This window comes from Martes martes (assembly GCF_963455335.1).
Source record: "Martes martes genome assembly, chromosome: 8".
NCBI lineage: Eukaryota > Metazoa > Chordata > Mammalia > Carnivora > Mustelidae > Martes > Martes martes.
Window position 1 is genome coordinate 10517419 of NC_137895.1, and position 23904 is coordinate 10541322.

Genomic DNA, 23904 nt, shown 5'->3' on the forward strand with positions numbered 1-23904 from the left:
CTCATGGTAAAAATGACCAATGGAATTTAGAGATGGCTCCGACTCCCCACTCAGTGTACCGGACATGTAAGGAAATGTGAAAAAAAGCCACATAGATCATCCCCTCGTCATGGTTATCTGTAGTAGCTAAAATGAAATCAAGAGAGTGCTGGGTGGGACGCTGGTGCTCGGCCAAACTGATTTCAATGAATCTGCATTTCAGCCGCTAGCCTCAAAGCCACCTCCATAGGAAAAAAGTATGCAGTCGATAGACATTCCCTCTAAGGCCTCTGGTCACCAAGAGGCCAGTCAATAGGGGGGATGGCAAAACCAGGAAAACTACTGAAACCAGGGAGTAGAGTGGGAAGGAGTTGTTTCCTTTTGTGGATTGGTGTCATCAGCTTCCTGAAATATTAACTGGGAATCCGGGGGAAGAGCATATGGGTGTTGTGCTGTTCTGCACTTTTTCTACCCGTTTGAAGTTTTCTGAATTAAAAGTTGGGGAAGGGCCGCTGGCTGGCTCACTGGGTAGAGCATACGACTCTTGCCCTTGGGCTTGTGAGTTGGAGCTCCGTATCGGGTGTAGAGATTCCCTAAAAATAAAATCTTGTAAAAGCATTTAAAAAGTTTTGGTCCCCAACATGCTCTTCCAATCTTCCTGCTCTGCCGCCTGAAGCAGAAGCGTGAGGGGAGAAGTATATGGGGTTGGCCTCATGATCACAGAATGGCTGCAACAACTTCCACACCCAGAGCCCAGAAGAATGCTTCCTTCCTCCATCCGGAGACTTCTTTAAAAGTGAGGGAAGCATTTCCAGAATCATTCCCCTTCAGTCGAGGCAGAGTGGGAGCCGCCACTTCATGGATCAGCCGGCTCCAGTTCAAATCCTGCCTCAGGAGATCACGCTTTCTAGATGTGTGCCACTGTGTAAGTTAAGCCCACATTCCTAGAGTATCCTCATCATTTTTAAGTAGCAGGGCTTGAACTCACAACCCTGAGATCAAGACGGGAGCCTAGATCATGGACCCCTTAACCGACTGAGCCTCCCAGGCGCCCCCTAACGCCGCCATTTCTAATCCTCGTTCCCCAAGTGGTAAAATGAGCTGAGTAAGACAAGCTCGCTGTCTTCTGAAGGCCTGAAACACATTGGTATCAAAAGCCCCCGTGAGGCCCAGAGCGCCGTGGGGTTAGGGCAGTAAGTACTACACACAGAAAATGCTCTGGGCCTGTGGTGGGTCATTTCCCACAGGGGAAAGGAGCACTGGGCCAGGTCTGTGCAGACCGGGAGTGGGCACGGGGTCCTCCTCCCACCGTGCTACCCACACACACGGGATCCCACACAGACATTCCGCTCGCACTTTATTAAGTACGGGAGGATGGGTTACAACAGGGGTGGAAGCAGTGGGAAGGCCCAGCCCCCACTCCCACCATCACTGGCACACGATAATAAACAAATAAATAAATAAATAGGGGGGTGGGCTTGGGGGGCAGGTGGCACAGCAAACACGGATGGCACAGGGAGGGACACGAAAGCCCCTCCCTCCGGAGCCGTGGCCACCGTCTACGCTGGACCAGTACCATCGTCACGGAAGGGCGGGGCGCTCCACTACAGACCCCCGCAGAGCCACTGTGTGGCCCCCAGGATCACCGCCTTTGCGGAGGGGTGTCTTCAGCCTTTGGACCCTTACAGAGGGACATCTGGACCCCTAGCTGGTCCAGTGAGATCCGGATCGTCAAGGGACCACGGTGTCTCCGTTTCTGGATGGTTCTCTTCAGGATCTAAGAGACCAACGGGTCATTATTACCTGGTGTTCTGCTTGGTCTAACTCAGGACCAGGGACATGAAAGGCGCATTGTCACTTAGCCTTCTGACTGGTCCGCTCTGGCTCCAGAACATCAAAGGGTCATTGTCACTTGGGTTCCCAATGAAACCCTTCAGGACAGACCCATCAATGAGTCACTCTCACTTAGCCTTCTGATTGGTCATTCAGGGCGCAGGTTGGTTACCTAGGCCTCTGATTGGTCGACAGGAACCCAAGGCCTCTGGAGGGGCAGGTACAGCTCTAGAGGCAAGCCCCGCCCCCCTCACCCCAGTCTGGGCGGGCGTAGGGGGTTAAGTGCTCAGGGTTGGGGGAAATCTTCAGAGAGCATCAAGGCCCAGATTTCCAAGAGGGGAGGTCACAGGGGAGGAAATAAGGCCACCTGGCTGGGTCAGGCCAGTGCGAACTGGTGGAGGATGGGGCAGACAGCTTCTGGATTAGCAGAGTGCCCAGCCACCACGGGGAGCGGATGCGAGGGCCCTAACACCTTCCCTGGGTCCCGACCCCACCAGGCTGCAGAAGACGGGGCCCGGGAGTCGGCAGCTCTTGGCCCCTTGCCTCCATCTACAGGATCAGGGTCCCATGGGCTCAGTCCTCCAACCCCTCCATCAAGTCCGCGATGCTCTCCACATAGTAATGCGGCACGAGATCGTGCTGGCCGGACGCCAGGTAGGCCTGGGCCTCTTCCAGGCGGGAGACGCCTGTGAGCGTGAGCAGGGTGGTCATGCCACAGCGGTGGCCGAAGAGGATGTCGGTCTCGAGGCGGTCGCCCACCATGAGCGTGCGGGCGGGGTCCACGCTGAAGTGCTCGGTGATACACTCGAACATGTAAGGGCTGGGCTTGCCCACCACCAGGGCCTGGCGGCCCGAGGCCGTCTCCACTGCAGCAGCCAGGCTCCCGGTGCCTGCAGGGAGATGGAGACGTGGTCAGTGCCCAGTGGCAGCGGGGGCGGGGGGGGGGAGGGGCAGCCAGGCTCGGACGCTGGACTTCCAGGGAGGCGGCTTGGCATGGGGGGTTAGAGGAGGCACCGAAATGAGTCAAAAGTCTTCCAAGGCTTAGCATGGCGCTAAGTACAGGTACAGACCCTGCAACGAATTGCCTGCGTTCAGACCCCGTCATCTCCACCCTTCTTAGGCCAGCCATTGTGCCTCTCCGTGCCTCAGTTTCCCCATCTCTAATATGGCCCTGCAGGGGCTGAATGAGCCACACGGTGTGTAACTGGGCTTGGCTCAGTCCATCCTTGCTTGGAACAGGGGGATCCAAGTCAGGCCTACGTTCAAAGAGGTGCTGTGGGCAAGTGCTTGGGCAACAGGAGCTGTGGTTTGTGCTGCAAGAATGTGGGCTCCTGGCTGCAGAGAAGGGCACAGCCCTTTTAGAACACGGCAGGGCACAGGAATGCTCATGCCCTGGCCCTAGTCAGCTTCGGTGGCCAGGAAAGTGATCACAGGGAGAGAATTCAAGCTGGAGACAAAAAGCGACATGCTTGAGGATGTCCGTGGCCCCAGTAGCTATAATAAGCAAAATTGTGAATGCGCCCAAGTGTTTAACAATAGGAAGACTGTTTAGAAAAGGACAGTCCTGACTCTCAGCCCAGGACCATGCGGCTCCCTGCACAATAAGTCCACTGTGTCCGTCCCACAGGCCCGTCCTTGTGCCGCAAGTTTCAGCCTTCACATTAATGTCCCTGAACAAATGATGATGATGATCACAATTTACTGAGCACATTCTAATGAGCCAGGGGCTGTGCTGGCTGCTCATAGAAGCCCATTTTACAGATGGGAAAGCTGACCGCTCAGTGCCATTAAGTAACTTATCCAGGGTCGCACAGCCTCAAAATGGGAGAGACAGGGTATATGCTCAGGTGCGTCCGACCCAGTCATGTACCGGGCCAGCTTGTCCTGGCTTGGGAGCTCCGAATGTTTCATTTTCAGGGATTTCGTGAGCTTGCTGTGAAAGCCACTATGAAAAGTCAACTTATATAAACTGATGGTCTAATCATGTTTAAAATAAAGATAATCACGTCTCAAAGCTCATTACTTCCTAAGTATTTTGCCATTATCTACGCTCTGGAGATTCTTTACATCTATAATGATGGAAATACTATGTAATGCTGTGCACAGATCTTCCCAACTCCACATTCAGTGACTTAATGTTGCGAACTTGAACCTGGCTATCACCACAGAGATTGGGAAATGGTGTAGATCAAGCTCCCCTCCCCCCCCACCCCAGTTATCAAACGCTCATCAGTACGACACTGGCAGACCCCCCCGAACGCTCCAGGTCTTGTCTCCCTTCACAGGGGAGGACATTCTGTGGCCTTAAGTCAAAGCTACAGAACAGAAGAGTGGGCACAGATAGCGAGAATCCTCGGCCTGCCCAGCCCCGATGCGAGGAGGGGGAAATTCCCCAGAGTGTCACGAGATCAGGTCAGAGCTGACCCAGGGCAACTCTGCTGGAAGGTTCTGCTTGACATCTGACCTAGAGCTTGCTTGTTTGTTTTCTCGATAAGTGGGTAGGGAAGAAAAGCCATTTGCCCTGTTGGTTAGAAATTCCTTCCAGGATGGGTAGGGCTCAAGTGAGTCACCCCAAAGTGTTTTTCTCACCTCCAGAATGGTCTCAGCTGCGTCAGCAACTCCCTCTCCCACCACCATGGAGCTGATCACCCTGGCCCCCCCCCCGCCCCACGTCCCACTTTATCCACTCGACTAATATTTACTGAGGCCCAACTACACACCAGGCACTTTGCTAGGCACTGGGCACAGAGCAGTGCGAGGGACATGGTGTCTACCCTAGGGGAGTGAGCGTCCTAGCAGGAGCATCTAAGAACATAGCTCTGTCCTCAGACCACCATTATGCCACTTCACTGAACATGCTGTAATGTGGGGCGCCTGCGTGGCTCCCTTAAGTGTCTGACTCTTGGTTTCAGCTCAGGTCATGATCTCAGGTTTGTGAGATCAAGCCCCATGTCCAGCTCTGTGCTCAACCGAGAGTCTGGTCTCCCTTTCCCCCTGCTTCTGCCCCTCCCCCTCTGCCCCATTCCCTGCTCTTATGCTGTCTCTAAAATAAAATCTTTTTTTTTTTTCTTAAGATTTTCTTTATTTATTTGGCAGCGAGAGAGAGAGAGAAATCACAAGTAGGCAGAGAGGCAGGCGGGAGGTGGGGGGGAAGGAAGCAGGCTCCCTGCTGAGCAGAAAGCCTGATGCAGGGCTCGATCCCAGGACCCTGAGATCATGACCCGAGCCGAAGGCAGAGACTTAACCCACTGAGCCACCCAGGCGCCCCTAATATATAATCTTTAAACAACAACAACAACATCCTGTAATCCAAGGCCGACACGTTTTGGCGGTGACATCTTCCTAAAGCAGCAGGCACTTCTATTTGCCAGTTCAAGTGGCTGCTATGCGGCAAGAGGGTAAACACACAATTTAGGAGACCCACAGGGGAAGGGGATGGAGGCATTGGGCTGAGAGACTTGCATTCTTTTTATGCATATCGGGGCCTTTATTAATATTTTTATACCACTGTTTCAAAGCCACATCACTCAGCTATGTACAAACAGGACATCCGCGTTATAGCTAAGCTTCTACCACCCCCTCTAGGTCGTGGGAAAGATCAACAGGGCCTGTGCGACACAGCAGGTGGGGACCGAGAAGAAAGGGGCGGAGGCATATGGGCAGGGCCTGGCCGGTCCCCAGCTCCTCCAACCCACCTTTCCTGACTCCTAGGGGGGCCTCTTAACCCACAGTCTTAACCCGAACTTTGAAGCCTTCAGGGAGAAACTCGCTTTTCACAGCATGGCCCAGGACAGGCAGCAGCTGCGACAGCAGGAAGCCCTGACCAGAGCCTTCAGCTTGGATTTTTGGGGAGACCGGAATATGCAGCAAGTAGGTCTGCAACAAAGCGAGGACAGAACTAGCCTAGAATTATAGATTCTCGGCCTGGAATCGGTTCTGCCATGGCCCACGCCTGGCTCCACATTTCATCCCCTACTGCCCTGCCCTGTGGGATGTCTCCTCCAGGAACCCTTCCCAGATCCGCCTGACTCTAGGCCCTCATTGCCACCCCATCACAATACCATGTCTATTCCTCTGTCAATACCAGACCCGCTCCCCCAGGATTTGTTATCAGTGACAGTCTAAATCAGTGGCCAGCAAGGAGGGCGTGATGGAGATCGTCCCCACCCTCAGCCTACTGGCTGGGGCACTGACTTGTCCACACATACTTACCCCTGGCAGTTAGCTGTTGCTACCATCCATTCTTGACTAACTCAAACCCTCCAAAATGCAGGAGCCTCCGCCTGCTCTTGCCTCCTCTGAAGGCCTAAATACCCAGATGACAGCAGTAAAGGGTGCCTTGGACGGGGGTGGGGTGGCCACAAGAGCCAAGTTCAGGTCCTCCTGTTTTGGGGCAGCTCAATTCCCCGCTCTTGGCCTTAGTTTCTTTAACTGAGAAATGGAACACCTCCAGAGTAATTTGGAACTAAGAACAAACCGCAAGGTACTTCACAAAACTCTGTAATAATAGGAGAGGGGTACAACCCACACCTACTATGTGCCTGGCAGTCACCCTGATCACTCTCCTCTGGGAGGAAACTGGCACGGTGAGCCATCCCATTTTACACCCAGGACAGCGATGCTCCGAGGTTATGTAACTTCAGATTCCTGAGCCCTGGAGCTGGAACTGGAACTCAGGTCAAACTCCATCCACCTCCCATGCTCATCACACACCCGCCTACAATTGGCGGCTGCCAGTAGTGTTCCAACAGCTCAACGGGGTGGGGGACACAGTCCTTTTAGGCTGTTTCCAACCCTCCGGCCTCAGCCCCTGATAGGTGAGGGGGACAAAATGACAGGGGTCCCTGAGACGGGTTCAGGAAGGCAAGGGCTGGGTATCCGCCTGCAACCCCTTGAACCACAACGGGCCTCAGTTTTCTCAGCTGCCACATAGGGGCCCTCCTGCTGCTCCTCCAGTGGTGTCAGTTTCAAGAATTACCAGACGTGGCCATGACAAAGCTCGCCCGGGCTCTTGCAGGGTGGGAACGGCCCTCGCGTCTCTCCGGGTCCCCACCTGTCACCTGTAGACACCCCTTCCTCGCCCCTCTCCCCTAGGCGTGGAGGGGAGAGCGCACGTCGCCACCCCACCTCGGTTTCCCCGCCAGCCCCGCGCTCACCGGGGGTCCGGCTGCCATCGCTGAGCGGGTGCCACGGGTCGCGGTCGGTGGCCACGAGGAGGCAGTCGGGGTCACGCAGGTGCGCACACGCCTCGCTCAGCTTGGCGAAGGTGAAGTGCTCGTCGTAGCCCACGAGCACGGCGCGCACGCGCGGGGCCGCGCCCGGGTCGTCGCGGGGGTCCCCCGCCAGACGCAGCCCCGCGGCGCGCAGCTCGGCGCGGAGCCCCTCGCCGCCCAGCACGAACACGGCGCCCCGCGCGCTCGGCGGCCCGAGCAGGCGCTGGCGCAGCAAGCGCGCGGCGCACAGCGCGGAACTGAACACCTGCTCGGCGCGCAGCCCCCCGAAGCCGAGGCGCGCGAAGCGGAGGGCCAGCTCGGGCCGCGCGCGCCGGCTGTTGTTGCTCACGAACAGCGCCGCCTTGCCGGCCCGCGCCAGCCGCTCCAGCAGCTCCGGGGCGCCCGGCACGGCGCGCTCGCCGTTCCACAGCACCCCGTCGCAGTCGAACAGGACCCCCTGCGTCCGGCCCAGCACGTCGCGCAGGGCCGCGCCGCTCAGCCGCTCGCAGCGCGCCATGCAGCCGGCTGGCCGCCCGCACGCCCGCGCCGCGCCGCTCTCCCTCCGCGGGCACGGCGCGCCGGCCCGCCGCCCGCGCCGTGCCCCGCGGCGGCCAATCGGCGCGCCGGAAGGGCCGGGGGGCGGGTCACGGCCTGGCCCGCGGGCCAATGGGGGCAAGCACCTCGGAGAGGAGCGCGGCCTCGACCTAACGGAACCTGGAATAAAGGGTAAATCTCGGCCGCCGCCTAGGGGAGGGGACCAATGAAGACCTAGCCCTCGCCTCGTCCCCAAACTCGGCTAGGCCAGTCGCCGCCGAGTTTAGACCCCGACTGGCCAATTACAGGACGGACTGACGTTCCTCTTGGCCAATAAAGAGTTACGAATAGAAAATCTGGAGCGATTAGCCGCCCTTGCGTTCCCCAGCCAATCAGAAGCTTCGGAGAGCTGGTTGCTAGGAGGGACGCAGAGATGCTAAGGGAGCTGTTGCCTTTGGGTCAAATCTCATTGCCCTCTGAACCCTGGACGCTCCAGTTCTGAGCAAAGTCCAGAGAAGCGTGTTGGTATGACGATAGGAAAGAGGCACGTAGTGCCTTCTCAGACGCCAGGGTCCCTGGCCTAAGACCAGTCGTTCTCCGCGCTGGCTGGTAGAGTCCCCCTGGGGAACTTGTATTTTCAGATATAATTTACATACAAGTAGGATGCGCAGATCTTAAATGCACGGCTGGATGACTTTGACAAATGCGTTTTAAAAATACCAAAGCGTGGGGACGCCTCGGTGGTTCAGTCGGTTAAGCGTCGGCCTTCAGCTCGGGTCCTGATTCCAGGGCTCTGGGATTGAGTCCTGCATCGGGCTCCCTGCTGGGCAGGTAGCCCGCTTCTCCCTTTGCCTGCGGTTCCCGCTGCTTGTGTGTGCTCTCTCTCTGACAAATAAATAAACAAAACATTTTTTTAAAAAATACCAAAGCGTAGCTGCACCCCAGAAATTCTGATTTGTTTTGGGTGGGGCCGAGATATTTTGGGTTTTGTTTTGTTTTTTTTTTTAAACACCCCAGGCCAGGGTGGAGAGGCACTGGGTCACCAAGCTGCTAGAGGCAGGCTGTCACTCAGCACCCTGGGGACGGAAGACCCAGTTGCCCAGGACAGCGATTGGGGTGACTTGGCTGCCTCGGTCCCCATCTGGGGAGGCTTGTGTCACAATTCCAAGTTGTCAGCCAACCTCTGAGAAGGCGCTGAAAACCTGGCCTCCAGGAGCAACCAGAGCTCCAAAGACCTGCGAAAAGCCACCCTGTCCCCCCTCTCTGAGGCTCAAATAATTCCTATTCCCCTGTGCCCTGGCCTTTTGCTCCTGTCTCAGGTGCTTTCCTTAGCTTGGAATGTTTTTCCTTCTTCCCTGACTTTTTCACCTGGACAACTCCTAAAATACTTTTTTTTTTTCTTTCCCTTAAAGATTTTACTTATTTGACAGAGAGAGAGCAAGAGAGGGAACCCAAGGAAGGAGAGTGGGAGAGGGAGAAGCAGGCTTCCCCGCCGAGCAGGGAGCCTGATGATGCGGGACTCGATCCCAGAACCCTGGGATCACGACCTGAGCTGAAGGCAGACGCTTAACGGCTGAGCCCCCCAGGTGCCCCTAAGACTCTTTGAGCCACCTCTTCCACAAAGCCTTCCTGTGTCCTCCACACACAGTCTGGTTAGCCAGTCAGCCCCTAACTGGCTTGATGTGGGCTCCCAGTGCCATTATACTTGATTCTGACTGTCAGCTCCCCTGCCTGTCTGTTCCCAGGAGCTCCTTGGGTGTAGGGCTGAGCTGGGGGCATGGCCCAGGTTCCCACACCGAGCAGCCACCGTGGTCTGCAGACAGATCCAGCTCTGCTCCTTGAGGGAGCCTTACCTGTCCCCACTCTGGGAACAGCGGGAGTTGGGGGCACTGACATCCACAGTGGCCAACGTTTACAGGGCACTGGTGTGTGCAAGGGAATGTCTAATGTAATCCTCAACACACTTCTGGGGTGGAGATTGCTGTCCCGTTTCCCGGAGCACCAAGAAGTGAATTGCTCGGGCTGTGAGCGACAGACCCAGGCTCTGGAATCAGCGAGACCCGGGTCCCGAGTCCATGTCCATGCCTCATTTGCTGTGTGCCTGGCAGGTCGCTTTCTGAGCCTCAGTCTCTCCTCAACCAGTCAAAGGTGATGGGATTTACTTCCTCGGGAGAGGATTTTATGAAAAAACCACGCACGGAAAAGCACGGGGGAGAGCACAGAGTAAGCGCTGAAAACGCTGGCCCTTTTTATTTCAGACAGGAAAAATGGAAGGAAGCAAAGAGGGAATCTCTTCCCTTTCACCCAAGTGGCTTCTTAATATTTTGAGGGCAGAAAGGAAAAAACCGACGATCATCGGGGCAGCTGCTCCAGTTTTGTCCAAAATAATTTATTTGCCAGCCTTAAAAACAATATGTTGGCAAGAGAAAACTAACAGTCCTGTAGGAGCAGGCAAGCCCCTCCTTCCTTCTGGCGGGTCCCCGGGGACCCTGCCAGAGAGCTGGGAGTCAGATGAGGGCCCCCCCAAGCCCAGGGCAGCTGCAGAGGAAAGGGTCTGGAAGCGGAGGACTGTCCTGAGTCCTCCTTGCCATGGGGGCCGACCCAGCGGGCACCGAGGCACTTGTATGCAAAGGTTGAAGGCCCCCAGCCCGGGAAAGGGCGAGGGCCGTGTCCTGGTGGGACAGGCGGGAGGGAGGAGATGCTGAGGGGCTGTTGCCAAGGGGTGGCAGGCTCAGTCGGTCTCCGAAGCGAGGCTCCTGGGCCGGGGTTGAGGGGGGATCGCGGGGGGAGTGGAGGCCCTGCCTACAGCCTCAGGGGCCCCTCCATCCTCTGGGGCCGCCCCCAGGTCCACCTGCACATTTGCACCAGGGCTGGGGGAGGCCGGCCCAGGGGAGGCTGGGCTGGGGGAGGCTGGTGAACGCCGGCTCTGGCGCCGGGCGGGCTGGGGAGGATTGGGGGGCAATGGGGGTGGTACTGTGGGGGCCCGGAGGTTGCTGCCCACCAGACGGCGGGGCAGAGCCTGGGGGGTCACAGGGCTGCTAGAGCCGGGGGGCGCGAGTGGGGCTGGAGGGGAGGAGCGTGTGCCGGAGACCTGGGGGGGCAGCATGGTGGGCCGGGCTGGTGCTGGGCGCTTGGCTGTGGAGGAAAGATGGGGTGGGGAGATGGTTAGGCATCCACCTCAGGACCTTTGTATCTGCCATTCCTTCTGCCAGGAACTCTGTTCCAGGGCTGGCTCCTCCTCACTTAGGCCTCTCTCCATGGGCCTCACCTTTTCTAGAGCACCCCTTCCCCTGTCCCACTCTAGGTACTGTCATAGTTTCCTGTTGTACATTTCTTCATAGGACTTGCCGCCCTCTGAAGGAAGCATGCCCGCTTTTATTTTGTTTGACTCCCTGAGGAGCAGGTAAACGGAGAGAGGCCGTCCTGTGTGGGGTCGCCCAGCCCAGTGTTGGGGGCACGGAGTGGATATCCATACGTATTTGTTGAACAAAGAAGTGCTGGCTGTCCCCCCTGACTCTGGGGTCTTGCTCGCCTCTTGGGAGCCCACCAGAAGCCCCCAGCCCAGTTTCCAGAGACCCCACTGCACAGTTCTATGAGTGAGATGGCTGAGAGGCCAGGAGGCCTGGACTCTGGTCCTAGCCTCACCTCCACCCACTCCCACTGTGGATTTGGGGCAAATCATGCCCCTTGGGTCCTCAGTTTCCTCCACGGTGAGATGGGAAACAAGCCCGGACTTCCCAGGGCTGGCACGAGAACCTTCGGGCCCCTGAAATGCGCTGCCCCAGTGCACACGTATCCCTAGACGTCCCATCCTGCAGGACAGTCCCTCTGTGACTTGTCAACTCCTGCTGGTCCAGAGGCCCCGACAGGGGCTCCTGGCTCTATACTGTACCCCCAGGTAGAAAACTCCAGGGCCTCACAGGCTGGTCGGGCCCTCCCAAGTGTCCTGGTCCCTGGCAGTGACTCCCCATCTGAACCCTGGCCTTGGCGTTAGGCCAAGTCAACAGGTGTGGGCACCACAGGGATGCAGAGGAACTCCAAAATTCTCACCACCACTGCCTCCCCTGCTCCGTTGCCCTTAGAAGCCTCCACCCCACGTTCCCTCGTCTTTGCTCCACTCTCTGGACTTCTTGACGGACTGGACCCCTCAGGCACCCACCCCGAGATGGCTAAGCTTCACGGAGCATGAGCTGTGTGCCGGGTAGAGTCAGGCAGCAGCGTTTAACAAACAGCCCTACAAGGCAGGTGTGGGTCTTGTTCCATGACGCAGGGGAGGAGGGGCAGACCTGGTGAAGTCACTGGCCCAGGGTCACAGAGCTGGAATCTGAACCCAGACTGGCAGGCGGCAAACCTGAGCTCTTGGCCACCTGGACTCCTGGCCTCGCCAGCTGTCTGAAAACACGGCCCCTCTCCCTGCCCACCTCCTTTCCCCTCTCCCTCCCCAAGCCAACTTACTCCTCCGAGCCATGTCCTCCGTTGGAGTGGCCGCCTCTGAGGGACTCCTACTGACCTTGGGGGAGGCTGGTCTGGGGGGCACCTCAGACTCTGCCCTACGAAGGAAGAAAAGGGTCGGGGTCAGGCCTGGCCACCTCCCAGGAGGTCTCCTGGAATCTTGGGGAGACTCCCAGCCAATAGGCTGAGTTTGGGTCCTCCCAGGACTTGTCCCCCACCACCTTGTGGCTGGGCCTGGGATCTGTCCCCAGGCTGTCCCCCTCTCCCCCAGAGGATGCTTCTGGCTTTGGCCAGGGTTTGCGTCTAGGGAAGCCCTGGTTTCTGTGTGACACTGTGACAGTGTCCTTGGGTTCCCATGGGCCAGGAAGGCAGGCGGAGCGCAGGGCCTATACAGGCTTTTAAGCCCCATCTGAACTTCACTGGATGTTTTAGCCACTAGAAGCCAGAGAGCGGCTGAGAAGCGGAAGGGGAGGCCACGGCTCATTCCTGGCTCCCTCCAGCTCTCTGCTCACTTGGCTCCTCTTAGGGATCCTGCGTTAAAGCAGCCGCCCAGTCCAGCTCCCCAACCTGCTCCCCTCTCCTACGAGGCCATGAGTCACTGCCCGGCATGACAGCATCCATCTGTCGGTGGGCTTGGTGACTCTCTCTCCCCTGCCCCGGGAAAGCAAGCACTAAGGGCCGCCTTTGTCTGCCTTGCTCATCTGGGGAAAGTCTGGATTTGGGCCCCCGCTGTGCGATAACAAGCCATGCCTGCTTGGCACAGTGCCAGGGTACTTCCAGGGGACCACGCGGCCCTTCCAGATCGAAAGGCTCAAAGAGAAGACTGGAAGGTATTTACAAGTTCCGGCTAACCAGCTCCCTTGTTACCTAAATCCCCAGGAGCCCAAACAGTGCCCAGCACACAGTAGGTGCTCAGTAAAGAGCCATATGATGAACAAGGGAACACATCAGAGGCTTCTGAGTCTCCCCCCAACCCCCTCCAAATGGGGAAACCTGGTATTTGGGATGAAAATACAATAATTACACTTCCTAAAGTATTGTTGGAAGCCCTGAGATGATGCCTCAGGCTGACGTCTTGGGGAAAAGACGGGGGTCATTTATATCTGTCAGTCCTCACCTTTCCTTGGTAGCTGCTGAGGCTGGGGCTGGGGCGGGGGCCGGAGCTGGGGCAGGGGCAGGGGCAGGGGCCGGGGGCGGAGCAGGGCCTGGGGTGGCCACAGCAATTGTTGGAACCTCCTCAGCCTCTGGCCTGTGGCTGACCTTGTCCTGGAAGTCAGGGGCTGAGAACAGGCCTGACACGTTGAAGTTGATGTCTGCAGACAGAAGGAAGCCATGTCTTAAATTCCAGGACCTCAGCCAGTGTCAGGACTGCCTTCCCTTTCCCCTGACACTCCATGGACCACATTTCACCTTCCCGCTCCCACACGAGCCTCACAATAATCCCGCAAGGTAGGCAGGATCATGCCCATTTTACAGATGAGACACTGAGGCTCACAGAGAAGCAATTTGCTCCAGGTCTCATAGTGAGTTCATGGAGCTGCCAGGGACTGAGCTGAGTCTGAAGGGCACCGAGCTGGGCAGAGGAGGGCACAGAGGGACACGTTCACAAAGGCAGGCACTTTAGGGCACCTGGGTGGCTCCGTGGGCGAAGTGTCTGCCTTCGGCTGAGGTCATGATCCCGGGGTCCAGGGTCTGGAGCCCCGCATCCGGCTCCCTGCTCAGCAGGGAAGGTCTACTTCCCCTCTCCCTCTGCCCCTCTGCCCCTCTCCCCCTGCTCTGCTCTTTCTCGAGCTCTCTCTCTCTCAAATAAACAAAATCTTAAAACAAAACAAAATCAAACAAAGGCAGGAGCTTTACCTCCAGGGAAGAGGGTGTCGGCCTTCTGTATCAGAGCCTCCACCACGCCCACCACCTGGATGGAGGACACGGAGGCCGCATCTAGCTGGGCCTGGTCCCTGAAGCAAAAGGGAACAGAGGCGAGCAGTCCATTTCGTAAAGTCTTCGTAAGCCCAACTCTTTCTGGCCCAATGAGATCAAGTGCCTGTTCTCACCAAGCTCACGGACGGGCGCCTGGGTGGCTCAGGGGGTGAAGCATCTGCCTTCAACTCAGGTCATGCTCCCTGCTCAGCGGGGAGTCTGCTTCTCCCTCTCCCTCCGCTGCTCCCTCCACTGCTCCCGCTCTCCCTCCCCACTGCTCATGCTCTGTCTCTCACACATACTTTCTCTCTCACATAAATAAATAAAATCTTTAGAAAAAAAGAGCTCACAGACCACCAGTGGATGGCCAGTGTGTCGCTCACATACCCAACGTTCCCTCTCCTTCACTAGGCTTCACTAGGCAGGATGGTTCCCTTTCCCTCGAAGTTGTGGGATCTAGGGAGCCTCTACCGAGTAACCATCCTCAGCAAATGAATGAAATCTTTCTGCCATCTGTGGCCAGGTGCACTGAAACGACCCCTCCCATAGCACACGCGGCACTTTACAGCTTGGAAACCATTTCTCCATTCATTGTCTAATTCCCAAAGCAAAACCCCTCAAAGTCTGTATAATTTCTCTCCAATTTGCAGATGAATTAATGCAGATCCAGAAAGTGATGTCCGAAGGCATTTCTGGCAGGGCGAGGGGGTGGGGCTAGAACCAGATCTCCGGGCTCCCAGCACTCCAAGCTCCCCATTACCACTCTCACCCGGATGCCTCGCTCCAAAACCCTGTGGGGTCTGCGTTCCCTTTGGGCCGCTGCTCACGGCAAACCTTGAGATGGGGAACTCAACCCACTGCAAGGATGGGGAAGCTGAGGCCCAGGGAAAAAATAAGTAGCAGATGGCTGTTGGCGGGGGGGGGGGGGGGGACTGCCCTCTTCCCCTCACCCTTCTTTCTCGGGGGGCCACAGCAGGTTGGGCCCCAGGACGATGGCGATGTTGCTGGGGGTCATCTTATTCACCTCCTGCTCCTCCGCCAGCCGTGCCAGGAACTTCAGCAGGTACCTGGGGAGGCAGAAGGTAGGCTCGGTCACGGACAGGGCCACGAACACCCAGTGACGCCCCTGAGGCCCGAGACTTTCTCAGCCTGGGGTTTCCAAAGAGTGGCAAAGGTCCCCCTCAGGATGCTTTAAATTTTTTTTTTTTTTAAAGATTTTATTTATTATTGGACAGCGAGAGACACAGCGAGAGACGGCACACAAGTAGGAGGAATGAGAGAGGGAGAAGCAGGCTTCCCGCTGAGCAGGGAGCCCAATGCGGGGCTCAAGCCCAGGACCCTGGAATCATGACCTGAGCCGAAGGCAGATGCTTAACGACTGAGCCACCCAGGCACCCGTAAATTTTTTTTTTAGAGATTTTATTTGTCAGAGTGGGAGAGCGAGCACAAGCAAGGGATGTGGCCGACAGAGGGAGAGGGAGAAGCAGGCTCCCTGCTGAGCAAGGAGCCCAATGTGGGACTCAATCCCAGGACCCTGGGATCATGACCTGAGCTGAAGGCTGACGCTTCACCGACTGAGCCACCCAGGTGTCCCTAAAATTTTTTAATAGCTAAATGAGTTGACCTGCTGAGTGCCACGCACGTGTGGGGCGCTGTGCTAAGCTGAGAATCTTCCTCCCTGCCTTGTGAGGTAGGAACTGGTGTGCTCTGTGTTTTCCCGATGAGGGCACGGAAGCACAGAGAGGTCAGACCACCTGCCCAAGGCCACACAGCAGCAGAGGTGGGAACTCCAAGCCAGGCGGCATGGCTTCAAAGGTTCTAGGATTGCGTTTAGCTCAATGTCTAGTAGGAAAAACATGACTAGCCCGTCTCGGCTGTGGTTTCAGAGATCTTGCCTAGGACGAGGGGCCGGGCTTGGGCTCACCTGAGGTTGTTGAAGTTCTCCGGGGGCAGGCGGCCGCACACCTGTTGGAGGGCCTCCAGCCGGGCCCCTGGTTCCTTCAGGCTGGGGATGGGGAGAGACCAGGTGAGCCGGTCCAGGAACCCACCTCCGCAGCCCCACCCTCTCCAGCATCCCCATCCCCCCCCTCACCTGGCTGCCCTCATCCAATCATCATAGAGGTCAAAGGTCATCAGGGGCTCCGGCAGTTCCCGCAGATAGGACTTGAGGGCACCTGAAGTGGTGGCAAGGGTCTCAGACACGGTTCCCGAGGCCCCCACCTCCACCCCCGTGCCCGGCACTCGGCATCTGTTAGGAACCAGGCCCTGTTCACACTGACGCGACCAGGTCTGATCATTTCTTTGGGCCCTGGGCCTTTTGGAGAAAATGATGAAGTCTGGCAGACTTGTTCCCAGCCAGATGTCCACGCATGCAAGGGGGTTCATCATGGAGCCCTCCCCCCACTCCACGACGGACCCCTGTGTGTCCTGAGGTGTCGATCACCAGGCCTTCAGCCAAACTACCACGGGAGTGCTCCAGGCAGCTGCGGGGAAGGGATTGGGGGGAAGGCCCTCTTCCCGGGGCTCCTGGGAGCAGGCACCTGCCACGGCATGGGGGTCAGAGCAGAACTCCTGCAGGCTGCAGGGGTCCGAGGCCATAGTCTGCTTGAGACGCTTCAGCACCGAGGCTCCCGCGGCCAGACGGAAGAGGCCCTGGGGTACGAGAGGAAACGGGCAGGGGGTCACGGAGGGGTGGGCAGGGGAGGATGCCCTGGCTCACTCGGGGTGGGTGGCCGGCCCTCACGGGCACGTGTCCCCACCAGTCTGATGGGCGGCGTGGGGCCCACGGTGTGCACAGCTGCCCTTGCTCTCAAGGCCTAGGATTTGGCCCAAAGTGGGAGATCTGGGAGAAGCTGGCAAAGTGGTGGGGAGACAGGGGTCTGGTTAGGAGTGGGAGGGAGAGAGGAGGCCAGGCAGCGCCGTCAAGAAGCCTAAGCTGAGGGGCGCCTAGGTGGCTCAGTTGGTTAAGCAACTGCCTTTGGTTCAGGTCATGATCGTGGAGTGCCGGGATCGAGTCCCACATCAGGCTTCCTGCTCAGCAGGGAGTCTGCTTCTCCCACTGACCTCTCTCCTCTCATGCTCTCTCTCTCTCTCAAATAAATAAATAAAATCTTAAAAAAAAAAAAAGAAGCCTAAGTCGGCCTTCGAGCAGGTTCTACCCCCTAAGGGTCTGGGCTCAGGAACGGAGCTGACACACTAGGGACCGCCTGATGCAGTGAATGGATGAGGGCCGCCTGCAGCAGGGGCCGCATGGTGGGGCCCGGGCCTTACTGACACCCTCCCGTGTGCTGCGGGGCCCATGTTCCTCATGGCCTCTGTCTCCCCCTTGTAGAAGGGAGCCAGTGAAGGCTTCCTGCAGGGGCTTCTGGGATTACTAAACGGAGCAAGAAACATAAAGGCCTGAGGGCACAGCGGCTGCCTCACGGGCAGCCCCAAGTGGGTGGTGGTGTCAGCTTGGCAGCAGGAGGCCGTGGCCTCACGGGGACCTGGGCTCTAATGGTGGGGTCACAGCACCAGCACAGGGCAGCCTGTGGGGGCTGTGGACAGAGGGAGGGCCCCAGGGCTCTGGCCCGACCTGCCCCCGCGGGTCCCACCTCTTCCTTCATGCCGTCCGAAAGCAGCATCATGACGCAGGCCTCGATGGGCAGGGCGATGTCCCGGCCCAGATTTTGCAGATGGGTTTCCAGGGACACCCCATACACCCCGAGGGGGGTGGCCATCGTCAAGGGGGAAGGGTCTGCAGGGATGAGACAGATCAGCGGCCCAGGGTCCTCCCCTCCTTGGCAGCCAGGGTACCCCTAGACATCCGCAAAGCCTACTGCTTTGGCCAATGGTACCACCTCCCGCCCAATCATCCACACCACAGATCCTGAAATCATCCAACATCTCTCTCGAACCCACCCACCTCCACCGTTGCCACCCCAGTCCAGGCCACCGTCCCCTCCCTTCGGCCTCCTAAAGGTCTCCTGACTCCGGTCCTGCCCCTTCACTCCATCCTCTACGTAGCAGACGACCTCTCTATCACAAATCTCATTGGAACTAATTTGCCAGCTTCTTAATAGGCCTGGAGCAGGGCCGGGGTTGGGGGTGTGGGGCCGGGCCCTGCCTCTGTCTGCACCTGCTTGGCTGTGGTTCTCCCTCAGCTCAGCCAGGGCTGTGTCCAGCGAGCTCAAAGACTTGCGATGGTAATCAGCTTGAATCTCCATGAGCTGCGGAGACAAGGGGGCACCCCCAGGGGGAGTGAGGGAAGTTATGCCTCCTTGGAGTCCCTAAGAACACACTCCTCCCTCCCACATCTGGAGGGGTGTCCCAGTGGCCCCTGGTGTCCACCCCTGAGTTCCAGTGGCTGGAGCCCCGTCTTGGGACTCACGTGGATGAAGTAGTTGGCATACGTGTCCTCCTTGGTGGCAAAGTGGTAGAGGTCGGCCAAGTACTCGTCCTTGGAGACAGAAAGGAGGGGGCTCACTCCGGTGAGGCTGGGGCCAGAGGGGAAACTGAGACCCAGAGGGGTGAATGACTTGTCCAAGCTCTCTGTGGAGGGCCCTGGTCACACCTCCTCTCTTTCGTATGGTCTGCACTTGGGGATGGCCCACAGGACCCCCCTGGAACTCTCAAGGGACGTTTACAGCTTCTAGGCCTCATCTCTGTGCCACACCCTTAGCACCCTGCTTACGTCCTTGACCGTTCACTCCTCGACTCACTCAGCAAGCCTGCGGGGACAGCAGCCAGCACACCGGGTCCCTGCCTCCCAGGAACCAAGAATGCGGCATAGACAGGAGGCTAAGAGCTCGGAGGCTCACTCCCTGGGATCAAATTCCGGCTCTGGCGCTTGCCAGCTGTGTGGCCCTGGGTGAGGCAGATCACCTCCCAGAGCTTCAGCTCCCCCCCACCCCCCCACCCCCGAAATGGGGACAGGACCCAACTTTGCCGCCCCCCACCTCCACCCTGGGAACCACAAGCGCTGTTCACCTTGCTGGTCTCCACCCTCTTCTTCAGCTCCTCCTCCTCCTCCTTCAGCGTCTCCATCTTGGTGGCCGTAGCGGTATGGCCATAACTGCCAGTGCCACCGCCCAGGCCCTGACCGCCGCCTGAGTTCTTAGCTGCCTGAGTGAGCCTGGCAACAACGATCCCGAGGTGGGGTGGTCAGTGTCCCCCCCCCCCCACTGCCTGTCCAGAGCCAAGGGTCCCCTCCATATGCCTGACCGCCCAGGATTCTGGGATTTATGGATGAACATCCCAGAGCCCCATTGCCCTGAGCCTCCTTCAGCCTGGGGAGCCGTGAGTGCTCGAGGCCGCCCCCTGGTGGCGGGCTTGGTGATCGCAGCCAGCCTGCCCCAGGTGGTGGGCGGGGCCCTCCTGCAGTCCAGGGGTCTTGGAGGATCATTTCTGGCTCTCCTAGGCTCTGGGGGTCACCCTCAGCTGGCATGAGCACGTGCACACACATGTTCACAGGGACTAGATGTGTACACGAGGGCACACACTGTCGCCAGCGGGCCCTGCCACCGCCTCCGAGTGTGGGTTCTGCGGCCGCCTATGGGGGCTGACCAAGGTGCGGAGCCCACCCAGGGGTTCTGGCTCCCACCTGCTCTTCAGGGCGTTCCAGTCCGACACCAGCTTCTGCAGGCTCTTCTTGCGCTTAAGGATGATCGGCAGCTCCTCCTGGGGCAGGCACGGGGAGGGTGGAGGTCAGCGGCAAGAGGAGGCTGGGGAGGGGGTGGGGCTGGGGGCGGGGCTGGGGGGAGTGGGGAGGGTCACCTCACTCAGCTTGCTGAGCGGCTGCAGGACATCCCTCTCCAGAGTCATCTCAAACTCAGCCAGAATGCGGGCCAGCTGGTTCTGAATGGCGCAGCTCATCTCCAAGGCCTTCCTGTGGACACAGCACCCATTGGGCCCAGCTCCTCACACCCACGCAGAAACACTGGGTGAGGCCTCCTCCTTCCCCATCACCCCCTGTCCCTTCTAGCTCTCCTTCATCTCTCAGCTAAGCACCCCCCCTCCCAGGCCTGGCCGCCCTCCCTGACCTGGACACTGACCATCCCCCTATCCCTAGCGAAGATGCTAACTGACACTCAGCCTGGTCATCCTTCCACGGGGGATGCCCTTCCTCACCTGGACCCCGTCCCAGCCCAGATCCGCCCCCCTTGGCATCTCTGGGTGAGGGCTGGGACCCGGTCCATGCTCACCCCATGCTGGAATCAGGGTCCAGCTCCTTGAAGCTCTCAGCCATCGTGGTGGACAGAGCCATGAGGGGAAGCTTCTTCTGCAGGAAGGTCAAGGCCTGGCTGTGAGCACGTGCTCACTTGCCGGGTCTCCCTCCACCCTACCTAAGCACACAGAGGGCTCCTTGGGGACAGGGCCCCTGCTGAGGCTCTCGGTATGGCCAGGGGAGGAGGGAAAACAAGAGGGCCACAGTCTTAAGTGGGAGTAGAGACGGGAGGCCGGCCAGGCAGGGCAGAGTGGCATCTCCCTGTGACCATGTCGCCCACCCCATCTTTTCCCCCTCCCAGAAACCAATCAACTGGGCCTGAAGAAACCACCGAGGACTCTCAGAGTACTCTCGCACACGGAGGGGGCGGGCAGCTGGCCCAAGGTCACACAGCTGGATGGATGGAGGACAAATGAAGGCCCTGGGAGCAGGCTGGGGGTGGGACTCTTCCCCTGCCCCAGGGCATCCGTGGCTCTGCACTTAGTCACTGCTAAGCTCAAAACCCTCCCACCTAGAGTTAGGAAGAGCCGCAGCTTGAGTCAGAAAGACCAGGGATCAAGCCTCCGTTTTGCCACTAACGCGTTGTGTGACCTTAAGACTTTACCTCTCTGTGTCCGTTTCCTCACCTGTACAAAGTACTACTAAAGGCAGCCTCCTCCTAGGGGTGTCGTCAGCGGGACATGAGGCAATGCCCTAACAGAGCTTAGCAACAGACTCGCTGTTGATTAATACCAGTGAGTATTAGTATCAGCTTAAATGCCTCTTCCTTCAGGAAGCCCTCAGGCACTGCCTCAGTTCAGAGGGCCTGCTCTGCTCCGCTCTGGGGGCTGACAGGACAGAGAAGTTCGGGAGCTGTCAGAGGCCTGGCCTTGGCTCAGGGGATCGGTGCAGCGGGGGCCAGGGTGGAGAAGGGGATGGGGAAGAAACAGAGCCTCATGAGTGGGGTGCCCGAGGGGTCTTGGGACAGCACAGACTTCACCCCCCTCGGTGTGCCAGACGCTCAAACTAGCAGGGAGACCCCAGCCCTGACCTCGTTCTCCCATTGGGTAGAGGTGTCCTGTCCGGGCCCCAACTTCCTGGGACCCCCACTCACCACCCGCTTGTCCATGTCCGCCCCGCTCTGGCCCTGCAGACAGGCCTGCAGCCGCTTGTGGACATTGTGGGCTGCTCGCTTGGCTGGCTCCAGCCGCTGTTCTACCTGGGTGGGGGGTGCTCAGAGTTGGTGGCTCGTGGGAGGTTGCTGTCCCCCCTCCACCCCCTGCTCTGTTCATTCCCAGAGCAGGAACCACCTTTCCCTTCCCTCCTCCTGGAGACCCCATGGCCAACAGCTTGGGGAATGACTCAGCCCGTCCCCCCCCCCCCCCAGATGGCATCCTGGCCGGGCCCTCCACTGACAGCTTGCACGGGCCTGCCTTGCCACCCGCTGCCGGCCCAGGCTTGTACCTGCTGCAGGTCCTCCCCCAGGAACTCGGCGGTCTCCGGGGTGCTGTGAGGGAGGGAGGAGCTTCTGTTGGGGCGGCCCAAGTTAGGAAACCCCCTGCCTCCCCTTGCCCCCTCAAGAGGGCACCTGGACCCTGGTGACTTCCAGTGCCCCTCCTCTCCTCGTCGGCCCGCCCTGGGTGGCCGGCCTGCCTGCCTCATCCCAGTCGGAGCACATTCCATGGGGGCGGGAATAGGATACATGGCTTTTTCCTCCTCCACCCAGGGCTGTGTCCTGAGAGAGGGCGGATGAAACCCAAAGCGGCGGGGTTGGGAAGCCACCCCAGCCTCTCTTGCACTGACCCTGGGGAGAGGAGGCCGGGCCGGCCCCGAGAACGGGAAGTGTGAGAGCTCAGACTCCTGGGCTGTCAGACACACAGGACTCTGGACTGGAGTGGTGTGCAGGCCCTGGCCCTCTGCCCAGGGACACATGGGGACACTGAGGCCCAGAGCAAGGGGGATTGACCTCCCTGGCTCTAGTCTCCCATGGCACAGATGCACCCGTTCCCCTCCTCGGGGCCCAGAGAATGGGAAACTCCCAATGCAGGGGGAAAGGAGAGGTGATAGGCCCTGGGAGCTCCCCAAACTTCTGGTCTCCACTCCATCAGCTCTGGGGCCCCGGGGGTGGGGTAGGTGAGAGCAAAGAGGCCCAGGGATGTTTCCACCTGAGGCTGGGAAAAGCAGAAGCAAGATAGAGAAGCTGGAGGCCTCCAGGCTGCGAGTAGGGTGGGGGAGAGGCACAAAGCTGGACAAGCAGGCCCCTCCTCCCACCACACCACACTGGGACCTAGTCTCCTCCCCTCCCCCAAAGTCTAGGGCCCTGACCGCTGCCCCTCCCCCCCCAACCAGGGATGGTTAGCTGTCCCCATTGTACAGAGGGGACAAGTGAGGCCAGGGAAGACCATTCGCTCAAGAGGCTCATGGAGGCCGAGAAGACCCAGCATCTTGATCCTCCCTGGCAGGCAAAGGGGTGGGGGTGCCCCCTTCCCCAAAGGGCCTTCCTTCTCCTGCTCTGGCCGAGAGGTGGGGGTGGCATTCAGAGGCATGGGAATGAGAGCAGATCTCTGCAGTTCGAGGTTGGCTGTCCCCGACCTCCCCAATCCCTCCACGTCTCCGAGGGTCCGGCGGGGGTGAGCGTGGGGCTGGGAGGGGGCGGGTTGACACTCACCGTCCCAAGCTGCCCGTCTGGGCCAGCTGCCGCATGCGATGCAGCTGCCTCTTCATCATCTTGGGCGCGGGCTGGGGGCTGCGGGGTCACGGGGGGTAGGGGGCGAGGGCCCGGCAGCCCCCGGCCCAGCCTGCCTGCGCCCGCAGCGCCGCTCTCGCCCCGGATGGGTGGGCGGCGCTCTCCGCTTCCTGGGCCAGCCGCGCTCCGGCGGCCGCTCGCTCCCTCCTCCTCCGCGCGCGACTCCGCCCCCGGCCCCCAGGTCACTCCTCTCTCCAAGTTTGTTTTCTCGTTCGCCCCCGGCTTCCGGGCGCCCCGCAGGCCCCCGGCCGGTCCCCGCGACGGTCGCGCCGGCGGCCGCCTGGCCGTCCACAGGTTGTGTGGCGGCCCCGCCCCCCGGTCCCGCCCCGCCCAACCCCGGTGGCGGGAAGCAGGTAAGCCGGCTCCTGCCACCGCGCGGCCGGACTCTGGGCTCCGCCCCTCCCGCCGGCCCGAGGGCCTTGGGTTTCAGTAACTTCTGCACCCCTCTTAAAGGCAAGGAGGGTTCCATGCTTGGGAGCCAGAGGCCAAGGACGGGCCTCTCCAGCCCGTACTGGCCCATCTGGGCTTGCCCAAGGATGCTGCCTTGGACTCCCTCTCCAGAGGACCTCTTGGCCAACTTGAGCTAAAGATTACCCCTCTCTCCTCCCCTGCTGGAGACCGGCTGGGGGACTTTGGCTTCCTGGGGCCACCTTGCTGCTTTGTGCCCTTGGACAAGTCCCTGGAACTCTGGACTTGCTGCCTTTAATGGTCTGATGGGGCGGACAGCTGCCCATCCTGGAGAGTGGACAAGATGACCCTGCCTATTCCGGTCGTCCCTTTAAGGAGGGTGGCCCACCCTCCCTCCCAGCTCCCTGACACCTGGCTCCCTCCCAGCCCCAGCAGTTGCCTCCATCCATCTGTAGAGCTCCTCCTTTCAGCGAACTTTGGGAGTCCTTGCCTTTCCTCTTGTAAGGCAGTGATGGGGGTGCTGCTTTCATCCCCCAGACTCAGTAGTAGTTCTTTCTTTGGCCCTCCACCCGAATCACAGTTGGGCATACAGTAGGTGCTCCATATCTGTTCATACAAGATGAGGGGCCACACACAGT

General features: G+C 59.2%; 2 protein-coding genes across 2 annotated transcripts; both read right to left on the reverse strand.

The window, feature by feature from the left end:
- Positions 1-1319: 1319 nt before the first annotated feature.
- PDXP (pyridoxal phosphatase) lies at positions 1320-7580 on the reverse strand. The gene is made up of 2 exons (XM_080810593.1): positions 6969-7580; positions 1320-2702 (listed from the first exon to the last, which is right to left on the reverse strand). The coding sequence occupies exons 1-2, from the start codon at positions 7540-7542 to the stop codon at positions 2386-2388; spliced, it is 891 nt and encodes a 296-aa protein (XP_080666719.1). The 5' UTR covers positions 7543-7580; the 3' UTR covers positions 1320-2385.
- Positions 7581-9768: 2188 nt separating this feature from the next.
- Positions 9769-22948, reverse strand: SH3BP1 (SH3 domain binding protein 1). Its single transcript, XM_080812256.1, has 18 exons — positions 22781-22948; positions 21577-21619; positions 21227-21331; positions 20111-20187; positions 19683-19794; positions 19510-19586; positions 18897-19041; positions 18298-18366; positions 18046-18136; positions 17522-17664; positions 16469-16580; positions 16021-16102; positions 15853-15933; positions 14879-14995; positions 13869-13966; positions 13129-13324; positions 12015-12109; positions 9769-10694 (listed from the first exon to the last, which is right to left on the reverse strand). The coding sequence occupies exons 1-18, from the start codon at positions 22837-22839 to the stop codon at positions 10291-10293; spliced, it is 2106 nt and encodes a 701-aa protein (XP_080668382.1). The 5' UTR covers positions 22840-22948; the 3' UTR covers positions 9769-10290.
- Between the last annotated feature and the right edge of the window lie 956 nt (positions 22949-23904).

Bases quoted from the DNA above. Each gene is read 5' to 3' on its own strand.
- PDXP (XM_080810593.1), bottom strand. From the start codon at position 7,542: ATGGCGCGCTGCGAGCGGCTGAGCGGCGCGGCCCTGCGCGACGTGCTG. The intron at 2,703-6,968 runs GTGAGCGCGGGG...ATCTCCCTGCAG, and splicing joins CGATGGCAGCCGGACCCCCG to GCACCGGGAGCCTGGCTGCT.
- SH3BP1 (XM_080812256.1), bottom strand. From the start codon at position 22,839: ATGATGAAGAGGCAGCTGCATCGCATGCGGCAGCTGGCCCAGACGGGC. The intron at 18,367-18,896 runs GTGAACAGCGCT...TCTGTCTCCAAG, and splicing joins AGAGGGTGGAGACCAGCAAG to GACGAGTACTTGGCCGACCT. The intron at 17,665-18,045 runs GTGCAGACAGAG...TCATCCCTGCAG, and splicing joins GGAGAACCACAGCCAAGCAG to ACCCTTCCCCCTTGACGATG.